This window comes from Micrasema longulum, unplaced genomic scaffold (assembly GCF_059751315.1).
Source record: "Micrasema longulum isolate JH-2025_06_02 unplaced genomic scaffold, ASM5975131v1 h1tg000013l, whole genome shotgun sequence".
NCBI classification, from domain to species: Eukaryota; Metazoa; Arthropoda; class Insecta; order Trichoptera; family Brachycentridae; genus Micrasema; species Micrasema longulum.
Window position 1 is genome coordinate 557,741 of NW_028277221.1, and position 20,278 is coordinate 578,018.

Here is a 20,278-nt window from a genome sequence, read left to right on the forward strand (position 1 = left end):
AAAAACAGTGTTTTCGAATCATGATTTACCAAAAAACTAACGTAAATATTAATAATGGTCTTTAAGAAATAATTTCTAAATGAATTAGTCGTGATTCATGATCGAAGAAATGAAGCCAAAAACACTCGAAAGAAAATTTGTGAACTCGTTGATACCGTTCAGATTAACAATAAAATAAATCAACACCCCAGTTACAAGTAACAATGATTTATTTACAAAAAAAAGCTTGCACAGATATTAACAATAAGTGTTTATTATTTCATAAAAAACCCTCTTAGCCTAAATAATTCAGTTAAACAGTTTAATAAAGACTATTGGTCTTTAGATTTTTCGTATGTGCTACTTCGCGAAGACAGTATTTCTTCTATAAGATAATTACTTTTGTCTTTCGCGAAGTTTCCATTTGAGGTTGGTTGTTGCGTTGTTTCTGTGCCTGTTATTAATTTGTCTGCACTTGGTAGATTGTTACTAGTAGCTATCGAAGCCGCCATTCTCCTCTGGGCCGCTTCCTTCTTGTACGTCTTGATGTAAAAGGAGCCGAAGAGGTAGATGAAGAGGGACGCGTTGACCGTCAGGAGCACGGCGATCACCTTGGGGTAATTGCACGTCCTGGGCAGAAGCTGGACGTTGTGGACGAAAATGATCATAAACTGGACCTGAAATACAGAGATGCGCTCAATTACTGCGTACAGAAAATGTGCGATTTGTAGCATCGCCATCATGAGAGTGGGCCAATCAACACAGTGTTTTCCTTTCTCAGAGTAATAATTCTCTAGAGAAGCCCTTTGGCTCTATTGCATGGAATAAAAGCGTTCCAAATTAAAAATTTGGTTTTTAACAAATAACAACAGGGGTGGAGAATACCCTAAATAAGGTTATATGGAAGTCTAGGCATTTACAGGGCTTATGACCTGTCATTGGCTGGTTTAAGTGGCCACTTTACACACTGTGTAACATTCACCATTTTGCATATGTTTAAACATCCATATTTCCTCAATTCTTCCATTTGTTGAGTTTAGTGAAGTTCAAGAGCTGAAACCTTTATTGTTGTGAAGAGATTTATCTGACTGAATTATTTCACATAACGCCTGAAAACAATTTTTCAATTTTTAAACTTCTTCTTGGACCAGTTGGTTTCATTACAATATTTGAGTTTGTCCAAATGTTTTTTAATAATGGTTTTTAGTTTAATAACAAACGTGTAATAGGTGGTTTTGGTTTGAGCTTGCAATTTTCAACCCTTGGTACTTGCACCTACGGCCCGTTGTAGTTCTGTAATGTGGAGCTAACTTCGTAGTCAATAATTATGGAATGTTTTTTCTCCGTATGGGCGACTCTATTAGGTTATTACTCTAAGGTTCCTTCACGGTAATATGAATACGTTCCATAATATTTAATTTATCTAATAAATTAGTTGATAAAATCGTAAGAATTAGTTTCAATATTTAATTTGTATCACATATACCTAATTATCTATGTGTTTATCAATAACGGATTTTGTATTAGGTTATTACTCTAAGGTTCTTTTACGGTAATATGAATACGTTCCCGTAGTATTTAATTTATCTAATAAATTAGGTAGTTGATAAAATCTTAAGAATTAATTTCAATATTTAATTTGTATCACTTATTTGTATGTGTTTATCAATAAAGGATTTAAAAATATATTTTTAATATTTTCACGCTTTATTTAAATTCTTTCAGAAACTTATAAAATAATAAACCATGTATAATAAGTATTGAAAAATTATTTTTCACCCCATCTTATCGTTTTTTTTTATCTCTGGTTACATAATATATTTGGTGGGCGGACATAAGAGAATAACTTACTGCATTCTTTATTATTTTGTGATTTTTATGCGAAAATGTTCATTGTACATACCCGCATTAATGGTATTAACAGTACACTTCTATGATTATTCAAAACACAAATAAACAACTTTGTGCTTATTAAACTTTGGTTTTAATAAAATAAGTATGCACATTTAAGCCATATTTTCAGTGGCACAAATAGTACAAGACGGTCTCATTTCTAGACTCATTTATATCATTCGTTGAGTAGTACAAATAGTATTAGTCAGTTCTAGAAGTGTAAGTAAACTTATTTCTGTCCCGTCTTTAATGGTTCAAGTGGTATATCTGGAATATTTCTGTTATTTTTAAAAATTACTTGAATGTTGTTTCACAAATGAAATTATCTGTAAATAATAACCCATTTAGCAATATATGAGTTCTGTGGCTAAATAATTGGGTTTATAATAACGTTTTTTGCTTTCCCGAAAAGTTGCACTTTTACAGTTATAATGCTCTCATGTCCGCTCATCAAAGATGTGTACAGCGTTTTTTGTTAATTTGTTTTGTTTTGATTTGACCCATAAATTATTTTAAGAATGAAAATTGTTACATCATAATTTATTTGTTGCTTCGCTCTGATAAGCCGATTTCTTTATGCTTTATTATCAACTACTCGACACTGGCCAGAACACCCAAGTTGAGATGTGAAAAGGCCATGAAAAAACGAAGAAGAAGAAGAATTATGCTTTATTAATTTATATTATATTCATATTCTAATGCAATTAGAGCACGTTTAGTACTGGCGGTTGTGTGGGAGACCTAAAACTGTGCACGTTTTAAAATATTTTCTTTCTACATTTGAGTACCTATAAAATGTATGTATTGGTTTTTTATTCCTATATTTTATATTGACTGATTTCTTTAGGATTAAAATGTTTTTGATTTTCCGTGATTTTCTTTGTGGTTTTCAGTAATTTCATATACAATTTGTGGTAGTTTCTTTCCTTATTCAATGTATTATCTGATTTTCAATTATCTCATATTTACTTTGGGGTTGCTTATTGCCCCGTTGAATTGTTACTTGATTTTCAATCATCTCATTTTTAACATCTCACACACAAAACACTACCTCAATTTTTTTTGTCTATCGTGAAAAATTGCTAAATTTGACAAATAGGAGTCTATCCTTTCATTCTATTTTATCCTTAAAGTGTCTGTGCGCAATTTATCATGTTATGCATATTTTTAAACTCAATTTGAAAAAGCTTTTTGTCCCTCTTGAAAAATCAAAATTTGACAAATGGGACTTCAAAAGGCCCTTTATATACTCGTATTATACTTCGTAATCGTTTCATTTCCGCTTTCCACTCATCTTGCATTTTACTTGTAACATTGTAATCCATATTTACCAATTGTAGTCGAGTGACATATTTCTTCCACCAGAGAAGTTTCTGGTATTGTGGTCCAAGTCCCGCGAGGAGGTAGTAGGTGTACATGATGATGTGGATAAAAGCGTTGATCACTCCTAGAAGGGTTGCGTGTCCACCTAAAATTAATTGATTTATTATGATATGCGTTACAAAAAATTACGTACACATAGATTAAAGCGCTACAAACATAATAAAAATCATTTCAATATCGATTTCACAATCCTCTTGCACTTAAAACACATTAGGGATTAACATAAGCTGAGCTTTGTCAGATGGAGACTATCCTAAACAGAAAACACTTTATTTTATTTTTTATATGTTCTAGTGTTATATAGATTTGCTGGTAATAAATATGTATAGAAAAATAAATAAATATTAAAGTAAGAAATCTTTTCCAGAAAAACATCTATTTATTTTATTTTCTGTTAATACCGTATCAAATTGCATGACTTCATAAAGTCATTGAATTATAATAGCGAATTTAGAAACACGCTTGTAAGCGAAGTAAATATATAAAAAGTAACAAATTGACAAGTTTTAAAACTTTAAGATAAAGTTCATACATAATGGTAAATGTTACAGGATGTAGAAAAGTGCTCGCTTAAACTCGTTACAAAATCATTTGAGAAACGTACCTGGTAAAAACTTAACTCCAATCCATGCGCAGACTGGCATGATGCTATGATGGTATACGTGCAGAAAAGATATTTGATTATTCTTCTTTCTTAATACGAAGAATACAGTGTCCAGGAGCTCCACTATCTTAGCCAAGAAGTACCACCACACGGCTGAAGCCATCTAACAAAACAATAATATTATGATTGGATGGCGGATTCATTGCAACATTGTAAAAATGACGTTATGACGTTGAAACTTGTGAGCTTTCTCTCACTTTATCAAATCAATTGTAATGTTTTAATAAACTTTGTGAAAGCTTTTCACGTCGGTTTTGGTCTAAAAATATTTCAGATAAAAGAAAGGGCTATTTACTAGAGGTAGCGTTGTAATTTCTTCGTTGTTCACTATCAAATTAAGTAAATAAATATTTTTTTAAACATTTATATCGAAGGTTTCAGACAAACATTAAAATTTTATTTAATTTTATAAATTGTTTATCATCACGTCCATTTATTTTTTTTTATAGAAGAAATATATTTTTTACTAAATTTTCCATTACAATTAAACGAATTTTTGTCACTGTTTTAAACCACGTTTTAAATAATACATAATACCTGTCTCTCTACATTTCAGTTTTGGATTTTAATAGTCTTATCAGATAAATTTAACCATGTTAAAACCCGACACAATTAAAGGACATTTATGATGACAGAATGTATGAATGTGGAAGAAACTAGGACTGTATGTCAGGACAAATACATATGCCGTTTAAAGTGTCATTAGCTAATTACCTTAATGATTTTTTTATTTACCAAACACATGTACAAATAAATTAATTTTAAAATATATTACCCTTTTACCGCTCGGGCTATCACTGTAATCCACGGGTTGACACGTGAAGCTGTATTCATACAACCATCCAGCCATAAGACCCTAAATTAACAGAAATAAACGTGTTAGCCATACCTCTTGTTTCGTTAAAAAAACGTACCTATGCAAAAATTAACTGAAAAATAATTACAGATACAGATTATAGATATTAACAATAATTTGAGCCCAATCTTTTAAAGTAGGGTTAAAAAAGCTAATTGGATTTTTTTTCAACGGATATAAGGCTGTTAAGAATATAAAAGTTTTGGCATTTACAGAGCTTATGATATACACATACATATATATTTTATTCAATTAAATCAATCGACAAATTCTTTCTCATGACTATATTTCAATTACACGGATGGTATCAAAAACGGTGTTTTCATGTATTAATTTAGTTAGAAAAATCCATTTCCATCACGGTATTTTTAATTAACTTTGTAACATCAATAATTCTGTATTGATAAGGTAAAAGGAGTTAAGTTAGGTTAATTAGTTAAGGTAGTAGATAAGTAAGATTAAGAGAGATAATACTATAGTATATTCGTTGACTTATCTCCCTTGACCATATCAACACAGAATTTAAAAAATTGTCACAAAAGTCAAAAGATAGTTGAAGAAATGTGAATGTTCAAACATAAGCAAAATGGTGAATATTGCTCAGGGTAGAAGATGCTATAATTTGTCAAACTCACAATGAAAGGGACACTGAAAGCGGTTGAGTTAAATTCAATTAAAATTGCGGTTCGTGAAATTGTTATTTTAAAAAATAAAGTTAATCGGTTTTTGTAATTAAAAAGAAAGAAACCGATAGGAAGACCCTCGGTTTTCAAAATAGTTTTCGGGTATGTGCAGGGAATTCTTTCACCGTTGAAGTCGTGAAACAAAGAAAAAAAGTTTTTTCTCTCTGTTGCGATAAGCCTCAATCTCGATAACTCCCTGCGGAGTAAAATCCAGCCTGGTCTACAAGCATTTGAGCATACCTAGCATATTGTTGAATCACAAAAAAGTTTTAGCTTACCTCGTACATGAGAAATGCGCTGAACACTACTTGTACCGCATTGTAGACGATCATGACACCCTTGAGGTCATACGGCTTCTTGTCCTTCATATATCTCGGCCCCACGGAGACGGAGAAGTACACATAGCTGATGATGACCGTGAACAGGGGACCAGGACCAGACATCATCCACCAGTTCTGGGTGCGAGGATCTAGAAAAAATCAATCGTCCTCATTAATTCCTTTTTCCCATCTGGTAACAACGATACACTAATCGCAGCGAATGGCGTAATTCACGCATCGTCCAAATCCACACGACTTGCTAAAATTAACTATGGAGAAAAGTAAAACTGATATTTAAAAAAAACATGTTTTAATACAGAATGTCACCACATAAATTCAAAAGTTTAAATGAGGTATCCATTCAATGTTAGATCTGGAGCCTTATGCTGGAAAGAAATGACATTTTGTCACCCACTCGACAATAGAAGGTAGTCATGCAGAAAGAGCCAGCCATAGAAAAGTGAAACTGAGATAATAGTACTTTGTGGAGAGAGTGGATATACAAATCTACACAACAGTTAGAATGTTTTTGACTCTTACAAATGATAAACGATGAATAAATAAATTAATTTTTTTAAATAACAACCAAGAACTTAATTATGCAATTGACCAATTTAATGTTTTTTAAGTACCGTAAATTTTTTCTTGTGCTGTGGGTGTTTTTTGCAAATTGAAAAATGCCGCTTTTGTGATCGACACCATTTTCAGAAGGAGATTAATACAGTTTTCTGTACGAAAACGGTATGGCTGTTTTTAACAGAACATAGAATTGACCTTACTGCACCCGATAATATCAATATCTCATTTTTTCAAAATTGTGGACTGGCTGCTTTCTGCATAACTACGTCCAATAGTCGATTGGGCATCTCGATTGATGTGTCATAATGCTATTATTGAAAACCCTCCGACAGTTAAATTACAAAGACGAATGAAAAAGTGGCAACACTCGCAAATACGTATTTATCTATGGCTCTCCTGCCACACGTAAACTTTTATTGTTTCTTGTCGAACTTCTTCCGTTGAACATTTTGTGTATGGAATATTATGAAAAAAATAAAAGAAAATGTTTTACTGAGACACTGCAACATTTATAATTATCATTTGCCTTTGACATAACACACATCTTCATGTTATTAAAAATATTTCCTATTCATTTAATGGATTTTAAAAACATATTGTATAATATTTATTTCAAAAACGTATTTTGACATTGACGAGCGATAAAATAATTGTAAAATCACCTTTCTATTGAAACTTCATTTAATAATGGATTAAAAATAAGTGCAGCTATATTTGTTGCACATTTGTTGAAACGCTATCATCATAACATTGATAAGTGTTGTAAATTTTAAGTTAAATACAACAAAAATACTCACTCGCCTTTCAAACGCGTTTTACAAAAAGGAAGTTTGACAGCGTTTTCGTTGGTTTGGACATGTAGAGCGAATGGACAGCGAAAGAACGACTAAAAGGATCTACGATGCGAATCATTATGGATGCAGAAAACGAGGAAGACCGAGAAAGACATGGCATAATCAAGTCCATCAAATACTTAAAGACCGACATGTCAAGAGTAGGAATAATCGGCGTGCGAGAGAAAAAAAAATACAGAGTGGTATTGCGTTCTATCTTCTTTGTCTATCCCTACGGGGAAATGGCGTGATGATTTGTTTTTGTTGTTGTAAGTTTGACAGCTAAAGTTACGATGTCGTATTCGATTGTCAATGCCGAGTGCTTTGGGGCACTCGAGATAAAGTCGATTGGTTTTCAATCGACTGCATTCGTATGGGTGGTTCAAGAATGCTGTCACTTGTCGAATTTTTCACTTGTTGAATTACGGAAGTCGCATACGATTCTAAAGACGAACGATTCCAGCATAAGGCCCCTGGCTTTTATTGCGAAATGCATATTTGAGGTTATGTGGTCAGCCAGACTTTAAAAATTATTGAAACTGGTCAAACACATAAATAATTATTGTTTGTATTTAAAAAAAACCAATTTATGCATCATTTTTGTGAAAAGACTGAATAATCAAATTTACACAACAGTTTTACTGTTATATTTATTTTCACAAATCATGAATATTGCATACATTCGTTTTTTTATCATACAAACAAAATTTAATTATGTATTTGACCAGTTTCAATAGTTTTTAAGTCTGGCTGACCACACAACCTAAAATGTACATTTTGCCGAAAACAGCCAGCCCTAGTAAATATATTATGTATGTTACGTCAATACGTATTGAACATATTATTTTATATTTATATTAGGTTATAAGTTAAGTAAAATAACTTGAAGACTAATTAAATAACAGTAATTTTGGTGTTTTTTTTAGTCAAGCTGACCACCCAACCTCAAACATGCATTTTGCAGAAAACAGCCAGATGTAATGTTAAATGATACCTCATTCAAACATTTGAATGTATGAGGTGACACCTGTATTAAAACATGTTGTTTTTACTACAGGTACGAGTATTTTAAAATTAATGAATTCATAAAATATAATACTTATGTATTTATCAATTTAAAGAGAACTAGATTTCTGTAGGCATTAATTTTCCCAGCAGCATCTATACCGTAAGATTTTTCTTTGAAATTGAGAAATCCCGTTTTTGTGATTAACACTATTTTAAGAAGGTAGTTTTTTGTATGAAATCGGCCTGGTTGTTTTTAGCAGGACATAGAATTGACCTTACTGCACCCGATAAAATCAATTTATCATTTTTCAAAATTGCGGACTGTATAACTACCCTTAAATTGGGGTAGATTGACATTTAATATTTATGTAAAAATATATTTTAAAATAAATATTTGCTTTCTTGAGATTGATCCGCGAATCCACGACACTACCCACGGGACCACAACCGCTTTTTGATATTGTGATTTCTTTTTTTAACTATTTTTTTTATAAATCTGATATCGCGTCAATTTATTATTTAAAGTCTTATTTGCCAAGATTGATTTAAGTGCAACGTTTACTCTGTTCCCAGCACTCACCCTCCTTTCAATATCTTTCTCAGTCATTCTATTCCTAGTAAACATATTTCCTAGATACACAACTTCCTCTACATGTTTTAGTATAACCCCATTCACAGTGATTTCACATTTAGTCATACTTTCATTTCTTACGAAAACCATCACATTCGATTTATTGACATTCATCATCAAATCTCTTCCCTCGCATACATTGTAGACCTTTGTTAACAAGAATTACAGTTCTCTTTGTTGTTAGCAAAAAGCATGGCATCATCAGCATACGAAAGACGATTGACAGTTAAATCAGCCATTTTTGCTCCCATTCTAAAGCCTTTCAGTTCTTTCATGCAGTTATCGATATACACGTTGAATAGCCATGGTGACATCACACACCCCTGCTTGAATCCTTTATGAATGTCAAACCACGATGTGTATGATCCATTTACCCTTAGACATGCTGTGCTGTCTTTATACAGAGAAGCAATAGATCGTATCAGATTTCCGCTCACTTCATACTCATAACACCTTCCATAATTTTTCTCTGTCAACTCTATCAAACGCTTTTTGCAGGTCGACAAATACGCAGAAATGCTTTTGGTTTTTTCATGAATTTGTTCTGACATGTTTCGTAAAGCAAATATTTGATCCGTACATCCTCTTCCATTCATAAAACCGCTCTGTATATCCCACACTCTGTCCTTAGTAACTTTTCTTACTCTTTCAATCAGTATTCTTCCACACAGTTTGCCAACAGCGCTCATAAGGCTGATTGCTCTATAATTTCCGCATTCCACACTTTAACTTTTTTCCTTGTATATAGTAAAATAAAAATAATGGAAACAATATTATGGAACTTGCAATAATTATCAATCTTCTATTTGTTGTTTTATTGTGCCGTGAAGATTTTTACTACCGTCTGAAATAGGCCTAACTTTTGTTAAAGCAAGATGTCTAGGTACCAGTTCACGCCCTACGAAATATTGCTTTATAAAAACATTATTTTCATCAATTCGTATTAACTTTGTCCGGTAGGTATCACTTGTGTAGAATTCGATTTCATAGTGGACAAGTGCGCTTACCACTAGACTACGTAGCAAATTATAACTATAAGAAGGGTCAAATATATTTTTATCATTACTCTCCAGAATGCGTCGACAAATACTATTTTCGTTTTTATTTAAACTCGACATATCAGATGCTGAAAATAAAAGTATACAAACACGCACATCAAAAGTTCCGTAACTTTACAATATGCCTATTGCAACGTAACGAAGAATTTTTAGGATATTAGTATTGAATATTTTTAATTTCAGTGCCGATAATGTCAAGGTTTAGCTTTTAAATAATTCATTTAAGAATATGCACAAAACTATAAATTTGTATTTAATTTTGATTAACTTATGAATATATTTTTTTGTCAATTAATTTCAATAAATATAATGCCAGTACCTTGAATTTCACATTATTATTCATTATTTGTGTGTTATACTCGTACAGTGAAAATATTTATCTCTGAATAAGTTTGTTCATTTGAACATTATTTTATCCATAAAATTGATACGACTTTTCAGATGGTTTTGCTGTGAGTTGTAAAGCGAAATAAAAATATTCTATCGAGGCGAGGCCCTCGATAGCAGCGACATCTTGGATTATTAAGAAGAGTTTTTACTAAAATAGTTGTTCCCGACTAACAATAGATGGCGGTAAAAAACTCTATAATTAAGAAATTCAGTGTTTAAAAATTATATATATTCTACAAACTAAGCCAAACAAAATTATTTTATTTTTGTGTACCGTATTGTCATTGCTATGATTTTTTTAAGTTTTTTTGAAATCCTCGCTGAAACTTCTAAATTACACTGCCCTTGAAGCGGCTTCACGAGTTTTAGTCGGCGAGTGATCAAAACACACATCTGAATGGTGAAACATAACTGACAAGAAACAAAAAAGCATGGGTATAACTGACGTTTATTGAACAAATCGCTGACTTGCAGGCATTCTCCGACATCGTTTGATATGATCGACATCTTTTGATATTATCGAATTAGTTTGTAGGAACGACAAACCGTTTGCTTTTGTTTCTGAAATTGAACATTTGAAACCCGTACAGTTATGATTTGTACCCCAAACAAGCAAGAAGTCGAAAAACATGGCTACTCCGGAAACCGGATATCTGTTGCCGTTTGCAATCATGATCGCCCATGGTTGCCACAACAACATAACAATGCCATTATTTATTGGCTATTGCACGTGGTCACAAAAATCTGCGACGTTGCGAAGCAGTTCATTTTTACTAAACCATTTTTTTTAATACGTTTTCGAGAAACCTAAAACCAAAAATATACGGAAAAAAAATGGAGTTTTTCATATAATATACCAATCAAAATATTATAAATTAGGACAATAAGTGTACAATAGGATACACAATGTAAGAATATGTATAGATGTAAATAATATTGTATTAGAACTATGAAAATCATTGAACTAAATAAAATAAACATATTTTTTCGTACAACTAAATGCTCTAATTTTTACCACTTGTAAGAAATATTTTTTTTAAATCCCATTTCTAGTAGCAATGAACTTCCTCGTTCGAAATAATCATTATAAGTTTTCCCTTATACGTATTTATTGCTGCAAAGGGAACAACATTTGTATTGTAATTTATATTTGTATAGTATATTATGATGTGTAATATTAAAATAACTTTGTATTTATTTATGCTATTTTTTTTTATTGTAAATTTTGTAAAATATTGTAAAATAGGGACCGAGGTATTATTTATTTTAATAATTTATTAATTCACAAATAATTTTATTTACATTTATTGAGACACAAGTCGTAGAACTAAAGTACTGCCCTGTATTGAGAGAGACTAAACTCGTAAAGAGTAGGGAAAGCGTGTAAAACATAAGAACGCATTTTTTTTTTTAACCAAGTGATTAACAAATATATACCAATGATCCCAGATAATAAACATAATTATTATAATATACACACGTTTTGTATATCCGAATTATGTGTCCAATAATCATGTGTTCATTGTACTATACGACATTTCTTAGGCATCCAGATGTTTACTTACTGAGATGGATGTGTTCTCATCATTACTATGGCTGCATCATCTGCATGGCATGTGATGTTAATGACCTTATCTCCCTTAGTAGATTCACTACTTTTTTTATTCTTAAAAGCGTTTTTTATATATTGTTGTGCTATATTTAGTTATAAAGGTGCTAAACTTGCTACGTTTCTTTGTTGTTCTCAATATGTGTTATTTTTTTAATGTTAATATTATTTGTGTTCTGAGTTGAGTTGTTGTAACTTCTGGTAATGTAATTCAACGTATTATACTTGTAAAATACTTTGTGTTATATGATTTAAGAATAAAAATAAAATAAAATAAAAAATAAAAATATCACCATTTCTGATTTTCTCAACCGCGCGCAAGAAGATTGACGCTAATATTATTTACAATTTTTGAATTGCGTCATCGTGTGACAGGTACTCGTATGTAAAAAATGAATAATGCTCATGTAATAATCCCAGATATAAAAGCAATAATAATCCATTTATCTTAAATATTGGTTCCTTCCACATACCAAAGAAAAAGATTATAATATTTTTATTATAAAGACGCTTTTCTTTGAGAAATGACCCAAGTAATTTAACATTCCATAGATATTTTTTTTACCGTTAACGACGAAAAAATATTTCAGGCATATAATAATAAAAATTATGGATAACTTATATAGCGCCATTTTCGTAATATAATACCTCAAGGGCACTTTACAAAGTGATTATGTAAAGATATATATTTAACAACATTATTTTTGGTGCGTGTACTTGTACAAATCTGGATTTTCTCCCAAGGGGGAGTAGGTATATATTTTTATTTATATCCCTACAGAGATGAGGTAGAATTTTTTTTTTTTCAAATTCAGGATTATGGATATTCGAGCGTTTACAGGGCTTATGACCTGTCATTGGCTGGGTTAAGTGGCCACTTTAAGTACTACAACATTCCCCATTCCGCTTATTAGCGAATATCAGCATGCGTTGTATCCCGGTCCCGCGTTTTCACGTGGTTTACCAGCTTTCTAAAGAAGTGCATTTTATTGACATTTAGTGACTTTTATTAATATTTTTTTTGCTGCTGGTAAACCTCGTGAAAACACGGGACCGGAACACAATGCACGGTTATTATAATCACGTGTTTACACGGCTCCGGGACACAAAGTGTTAACAAAGAAAAAAGAAAAAAAGACACTGAACTTCCTCATTCGAATGGCTATAAGCCCGCTATTTAACCATGTGCAGTTACCCTTTTCTTTTCTTTTTATCACATTGTATATGTACTTATTATTATGGTTAATAAATAAAGTTTTTATTATTATTATCGTGTTGCACAAACTTTGCTTGATAATGGTTTCCAAGGTTGGAAACGTCATTGGCTTGTCCGCATAGGCCAACGACTTCCCAACAAAAAACGGTCTAGAGGCATAAAGTTATACGATCTTGGAGGCCACCTCACAAGTCCTTCTCTCGAGATGACATTGTCACAGAACTTTTATTTTAATAAGTCGGTGGCTTGGCGTGCAGTATGGTATGCTGCGGCACCATCCTGGTGAGAGCAATGCCTTTCGGACCATGTTCACGCTCTTTTAGCAACAAGAATTCGTTGAGCATCGCTTTGTCATGGATTTCATTGACGGCAACATACCGGCCTTCTTCATTTTTGAAGAAGTATGCGCAATAAAGTCTTCCGCCCCAAAAAGTGCATTTTTCGGGATGCATCGGTATCTGATGGATCTTATTTGGATTAGAGTCGCTCCAGGTGCAACAACAAGGAACTTCAGTGCTACGGGAAATTGTAATTGAAGTTTTCTTACACGCGATAAAAATAAGAGCATTTTTTTTTTTTATTTATACACGGCATTTTTGCCATTTACATATATGTGGTATAAGGAGTGCTTAAAAATAAAAATACAAAAAAATCGATTATGAAATATTAATTTACTAGAACTATGCACATTATAAATGTATTTAAAAAAAATTATACCATAACAAAATACATTAATCAATCAAATTATAACTATTCCAACCCAATCTTCTGAAGTTGATTTGCTCTTTTTGATAAAAATATGTTGGTCACTGTATTTTTTAAGTTAGGCAGAGATAAACTAAAGATATCAAAATATGATGCATATTCATTCCCGGTATTCTGTAATCTAAACATAGGTGAGTTATATTGAGCTACCGTTCGAAAATTTTGACAATAAAATATTGTAGATATTCTGCTCAATTGTATGACGAAGTTCCTCGAAACTGTATGAAAAAATCATAAACGTCACAGGTTCAAGTGAACCAAAACCAATCAATTCTCCTTTTCAATGACAGGAAAACTCACCGACTTGAACTCATGACGTCACGGGCGATGTGCACAAAATTCAAATCATAGCCATGATAATACGAAACATAATATATAAAAATAAATGGCCAAGTTTGATAGTCTATTGTAAATAAAAATATATAAAAAAACACAACTTTCTCATTCATTATTGCCACCAAGGGTGAGCGTCATTGCTGAACAAATTTGACGGTAAAACAATGGACCGACTGAACGTTGATTTTAGAAATAAATGTCTATAATTTGTAAATGCTGCTTGGTGTATCATCTTTCCATTATGAAAGAGCAAACAATATTGAATGATAAAACATCTGTCAGCTGCCCAATTGGCCGTCAGCTTTCACAGTGTGGCCACATTGAAAACAAAGCCTCCCGGTTACAAACTGGACTTGTTTTGCGGAAAAGTCACCAATAATACCCTGACCTCCTTCTTCACACACAGACAAGGAGAACAGCTTATCCCGTTTACTGTGAAATTTATTTTGATTTATTGATGTTACTAAATAATTCTCGACTTTTCCTTGTCTATCGGTTACAAAACTTACCCGCCTCTTCGTCAGAATACCAATAACACTAACATGTACAACCTACTATGGACCTTCAAAATAATAGTCTCACAAAAATAGAAAACCATCGGGCTGATATGACCCAAGCTATTAGAAAAGAACACCAACGTGCACTAGTTACATTAAAAAAAATGGCTAATTATACATTTATTAGGTACAGGGATACCATTATAATGAAAAATCGTAAACTGGACTTTATTGAAAAGTTGTTGTTAATGTACCTTAAAAAGACCTTAAAAGATAAAAACATGCACCTTGGTTTTAGCTTCTAAATGCATATGTTTTATCATCACGTTAGTTTTACATTTTTGAGCAACTATTATAGCTATGGTGAAGTTGTATGGTGGGACATGCATGTTAGTGTGGTTAGAATCCTGACATGGAGATTAGTACCTCTCGAACTGGTAGACATAATAGTCGGTCAATGATTATATACAAATATTTTATAACATTTAATTATATATATCTGTTTTTAAACATGGGCAGAATGGTGAGTTACACACCGTATAAGTGGCCACTTAAACCCACCAACGACATGTCATAAGCCCCGTAAATGTCTAATATTTTAATTTATTTCGAGAGAATTTATTAGAGGGAAAACATTTTTGACTCACCCACATGATAAAGGTTTCAGCTCTTTTACTTCACAAAAGTCAACAGATGGAAGAGCTGAGGAAACGTGGATGTTCAAACATGGGCAAAATGGTGAATGTTACACAGTGTGTAAAGTGGCCACTTAAACCAGCCAATGACCGGTCATAAGCCCTGTAAGTGCCTAAACTTCCATATTCCCTTCTCAAAAATGTTTTACCTCTCTGTTGAAATAAATTTTAACATGAATAACTCCCTAGGGATGAAATCTGGCCAGTCTTCAAGCATTTGGACATATTCAAACATTGTTATAAAAATTTTGTGACACCATATAATATCCTCTTAATGACTTGTCTATAAATGAGCCCAAATTACTACAGTATTGCGAAAGAACCTTCCAGGCCAGTCATAATTTTGTCATTGTGACGAATAAAACTGCACCCATTGCGATACATTAGCGAAACCAGTCATCAAATATTACAAATCTTTACAAATTACCAACTGGTTACGGAAATTAATAACAAATCAGTCGAGTCAAGGCAGACTGTATTTTAATTATTGTAATATTATCAATCAACTCGGTCTACTGAAATCAATACAAGTAGACACGACACGACATATGTATGCCCCAGCATTTATTGCAAATATCAAAGCCTTTATAACGAAGGTGAAGAGAGCTATTTTTAAACTACCTTGATATCTATCGGCCAATGTCTTAATTATAATTTGGAATGAAACAAAAAAGATACTAAAACAAATCAACAGTGCAAACATATTTTAATTCATTTATAGATTTCAAGACAAAACGTAGCTCGCTCCAAAATACGATCTTATTGATTTTATTTTAATTTCTAATTACAGCTGTTCTATTCTCTTTGTTGTTGAAATGCTGACCTTTCCTTTGCACGTTGTACAATTAACTAAGTTTTAAAAGCTTTTACATGAAGGTAAATGTGAAAAATATTAACATTTTGAGCACCGGCCGAATACACATAGAATTTACCCTGTGCCCGGTCCATTTTTGTGAAATTTCATGCTTTGTAAAGGGTTTCTTAAAAGTATCATAATTATGAAAATACTATGTTAAATCAATTGAAACATCTCATATTAATTTGAAATAATTAAATAAGTCATTTTTGTATGATAGTTTTGCCAACATCGGCTCTTATGGAGAGCCACATTGCGCATTGCAATGTTCGCATATATACAGGAAGTCTCTCCTTTTTTGTGCTTTGTATCCCGGAGCCGTGTAAACACGTGATTATAATAACCATGCATTGTGTTCCGGTCCCGTGTTTTCACGAGGTTTATTAGCAGCAAAAAAGTACTAATAAAAGTCACTAAATGTTAATAAAATGCACTTCTTTAGACAGCTGGTAAACCACGTGAAAACGCGGGACCGGGATACAACGCATACATATTTAAATAATCACGTATTTACACGGTTCCGGGATACAAAGTGTTAATATCTCATAATTTTAAAGGGGGATTTGTCAAAATTAGTATTTTCAACAACAGATTTTTGTTCAACCATGAAGTTTCCATGTAAAGGTTCCATTAGAAAAAAAAACATTACTTGAACATTTTAATGGTCAATTAATTAAAAAGTGGTTAATGTTTTCTTCCGGTCTCAACGATTACGAAACAATCCGCCATGAATCGTAAAGTTGCCCAGAGAACTGTAGAACGAATAATGGTCAATATCTTGATTAAACGCCAAAGACGCAATAAGTAAATCTGGGGGCAAAAAAATGGGCGTTGTGTGGTTGAATAAAAAATAGAGGTGATCAGCATGTAGAATTATAGATGGACCAATAAATTCATAAAATGCCGCCTACGTTATATGCGAACAGGTATAAAATAATAACTTTAAACGAATGGATTCATAATGTGAAGTATATAAAAATATCGTATCCAACCATCAAGTGTAAAAAATATAACAAAATGAAAAGTTTGAAAATGAAAAGTGCTAGAAGCTTTGAAAAGGGGCGGCAGATTTTAATAAATATAAGCATATTACTAGAATTAAGAAACTTGATAGAAATGGTAAAAACGACCGGAAATATATAAAAGTGATTATTCTATCTATGTTCTGTTTCCTATGAAACAAATACATAATATATTTTGTGAAACATTGACAACCTTTCTATAATCCAATCTGTTTAAAAAAAAGCTCTAGGGAAAATAGATTCACCTGGAAAAAATGGCCGTAGTTTAATGTTTCAGTGCAAAGACGCCATTACTAAGATTGTTTATTTCGCATACCTACCAATATGCTAGTTTACGACACTATGAATGAACTATGCCATATACTATTTTTCTTAATTAGTCAATCTGCTACATACGCATTTATCAGTAACCTCTTGTATCAACACGTGAGTTACAATAATTTACAATACAAAATATGCCGCGGTCGACAGGAAATGAACGAAATTTCCTGTTTATGTACACACATTCCAGAGTATTTGATATATTTCATTGAGACTTTATGATTATCAAATTAAAATTGGATTAACGTTCAATGATTCGTGGTAGTTTCTAAGATTTCAATGAGGAATAACCTTCTAAAGTTGAACAGCATGGATGACCTTGTTGCGGGTCATTTAGTTGCGTGTAATTAATTGAAAACCTAAAACAGAATAATATATTGATACTTAAAATTGAGAGCAGTCAAAACAGACAAGATCTTTGCTTCCGAAACAAATATCCACTTTAAGTTTCCGTTACAATTTGAATATTTAATAATCGAAAGGGCCTCGGTGTTGACAATATTCTAGGAACTGTGATTATTATGCATCATTATGTTAGCCTCAGAAATTTTATAGCACTTCTACCTTTTTATTCGCTGTTGTGTGACCTCGATTGTGATTTATTAACGTAAGATTTTTGACATTATTCGATATCCAAGTTTTATTTTTCCAAGAGTATTTTTCCATTTTTATATTTTATACATAAACTTGTTAGATTCAATGCAAATGGTTGATCAAAACATAACATTCTATATCAATTTTCAAGCTTCCTCCCCCCCTTAGCCATTACATTTCCCTACCCTTACTGTTTCATGCCACAAAAGCTTACATTAATTTATGATGAACCTTTTTACAAACATCCGTATCAGAGTAAAATTTATTTATCGTATGAATACAGAAAATTAAATGACAGTTTCAAAATACGAGTCTCGTATTTCGTGTTTTACGACTATATTTTTTTGCAACTCATCAAAATTTTGTTGTAAATAGTTCACTACTTATAACGCATGTTGTGGAATTTGGAAGTATTGAAATTTCTATAATATAACACTCAAACCTATTAATACTAATGTGTAAAATTGTTTTGAAGATTCAAAATACAAATTATTGTTCAATTTCAGTTGTCGCTACTTAATCCTTGAACAAATAATATTTTGTCTTTATATGAATACCACCAAAAAAACTACCAAAGTTCGGTATAAATTTCATAATGCGTAATCTGCCGGTCAAAAAATAATTTTAGTTAAGTTACATAAAACTTTAAGTATGTTTTTTAAATAAGAATTACAAGAGAAAATTGATGTTCTTATTTTTTTTAACTTTCGTTTTTTTTAAGGCGCGATTTTGAATAAACAGTCTTTTAAAATTATGGGAAAATGGTATGATATCCTTACTTTTTATCAGACTACAAAATCAAGGGTTTGCGAATGGCCTCTCTTTATCACGACTTTATAGTTTACAAACGTTAATTCAATTCGTTCCTGTTGGTTCTTCGCGTTGCAACTTGTCTTTGCAAGGATCATTCCACAATACAGAATTTTAAAGGCAATCTTATTTAACAAATTACAACAGGGATGGGAATACCTTAGAAAAGGGAATATGGAAATCTAGGCATCTACAGGGCTTATGACCTGTCATTGGCTGGTATAAGTTGCCACTTTATACACTGTGTAACATTCACCATTTGCCTATGTTTGAACATCCACATTTCTTCATTTCTTTCATTTGTTGATTTTAGTGAAGTTAAAGAGCTAAAACCTTTATTGTTACGAAGAGATTCATCTGACTGAAAAATTTCACATTCTAGGCAACGCCTAAAAACAATTTTCCAATTTTTAAACTTCTTTTTGGACCAGTTGGTTTTTATGACAATATTTGAGTTTGTCCTGATGTTTGTAGACAAAAGACTGGATTTCACCCCCTCGGGAGTCGTTAAGATTAACAAATTACCACAGTGATGGAGAATACCTTAGAAAAGAGAATATGGAAGTCTAGGCATCTACAATCTACAGGGCTTATGACCTGTCATTGGCTGGTTTCAATGGCCAATTTACACACTGTGTAACATTCACCATTTTGCCTATGTTTGAACATCCATATTTTTTCATTTCTTCCATTTGTTGATTTTAGTGACTTATTCATTAGAAACTTATTTATATAATATGTTTTTTTACATGAAACAATGGCTCGCTTTATTTACTGACATAACGCATTACGTATACTCGTGAATAACTCTGCCGGACATTTTTATTGAAAAAAAATATATAATAAAAAATATAATAATAATGCTCCCATTTGTTCAAACAAAACAATATTTCTTCAGCATCTTAAACTATTGCATTAGGAGCACTTACAATCATAAATTACATAATTAATTAATTACTATCGCGACACGTAAGCTCCATTGTTTCTCATAATAATCGTGGTTTTTATAGATCTGAATCTCAAATATTCATCTAGTATTCAAGGAATGTAAAGCTTGAATGAAACTGTATGCATAGAGTATGTGAGTTAGGTTTGTTCATAATTTATGTTAGTTATTTTTTATACCGTAAATAAGAAAATTTTGTTTTGCTTTGGTTCTCAAAATGTATAAATGTTTTTTTTTATTGCTTGGCATTTTTTAATATATTTTTTGCTTTTATAGTGCAATAGTTTTACGAAAAAATACTACTACCTTGTTAAGGGATTCTAGTTTCTACCAA

The 20,278-nt window shown here is 31.9% G+C and overlaps 1 protein-coding gene across 1 annotated transcript in view; it reads right to left on the minus strand.

Annotated features, from left to right (window-relative positions):
* Positions 1-191: 191 nt before the first annotated feature.
* LOC148285692 (very long chain fatty acid elongase AAEL008004-like) overlaps positions 192-20,278 on the minus strand; it is a 55,415-nt gene continuing 35,328 nt past the window's right edge. The window contains exons 3-7 of the mRNA XM_088238673.1: positions 5,737-5,927; positions 4,695-4,775; positions 3,860-4,022; positions 3,204-3,340; positions 192-656 (exon numbers count right to left, since the gene is read on the minus strand). Of these exons, the coding sequence (XP_088094799.1) occupies positions 312-656; positions 3,204-3,340; positions 3,860-4,022; positions 4,695-4,775; positions 5,737-5,927 (917 nt within the window). The 3' untranslated portion in view covers positions 192-311. The remainder of the gene's footprint in view (positions 657-3,203; positions 3,341-3,859; positions 4,023-4,694; positions 4,776-5,736; positions 5,928-20,278) is intronic.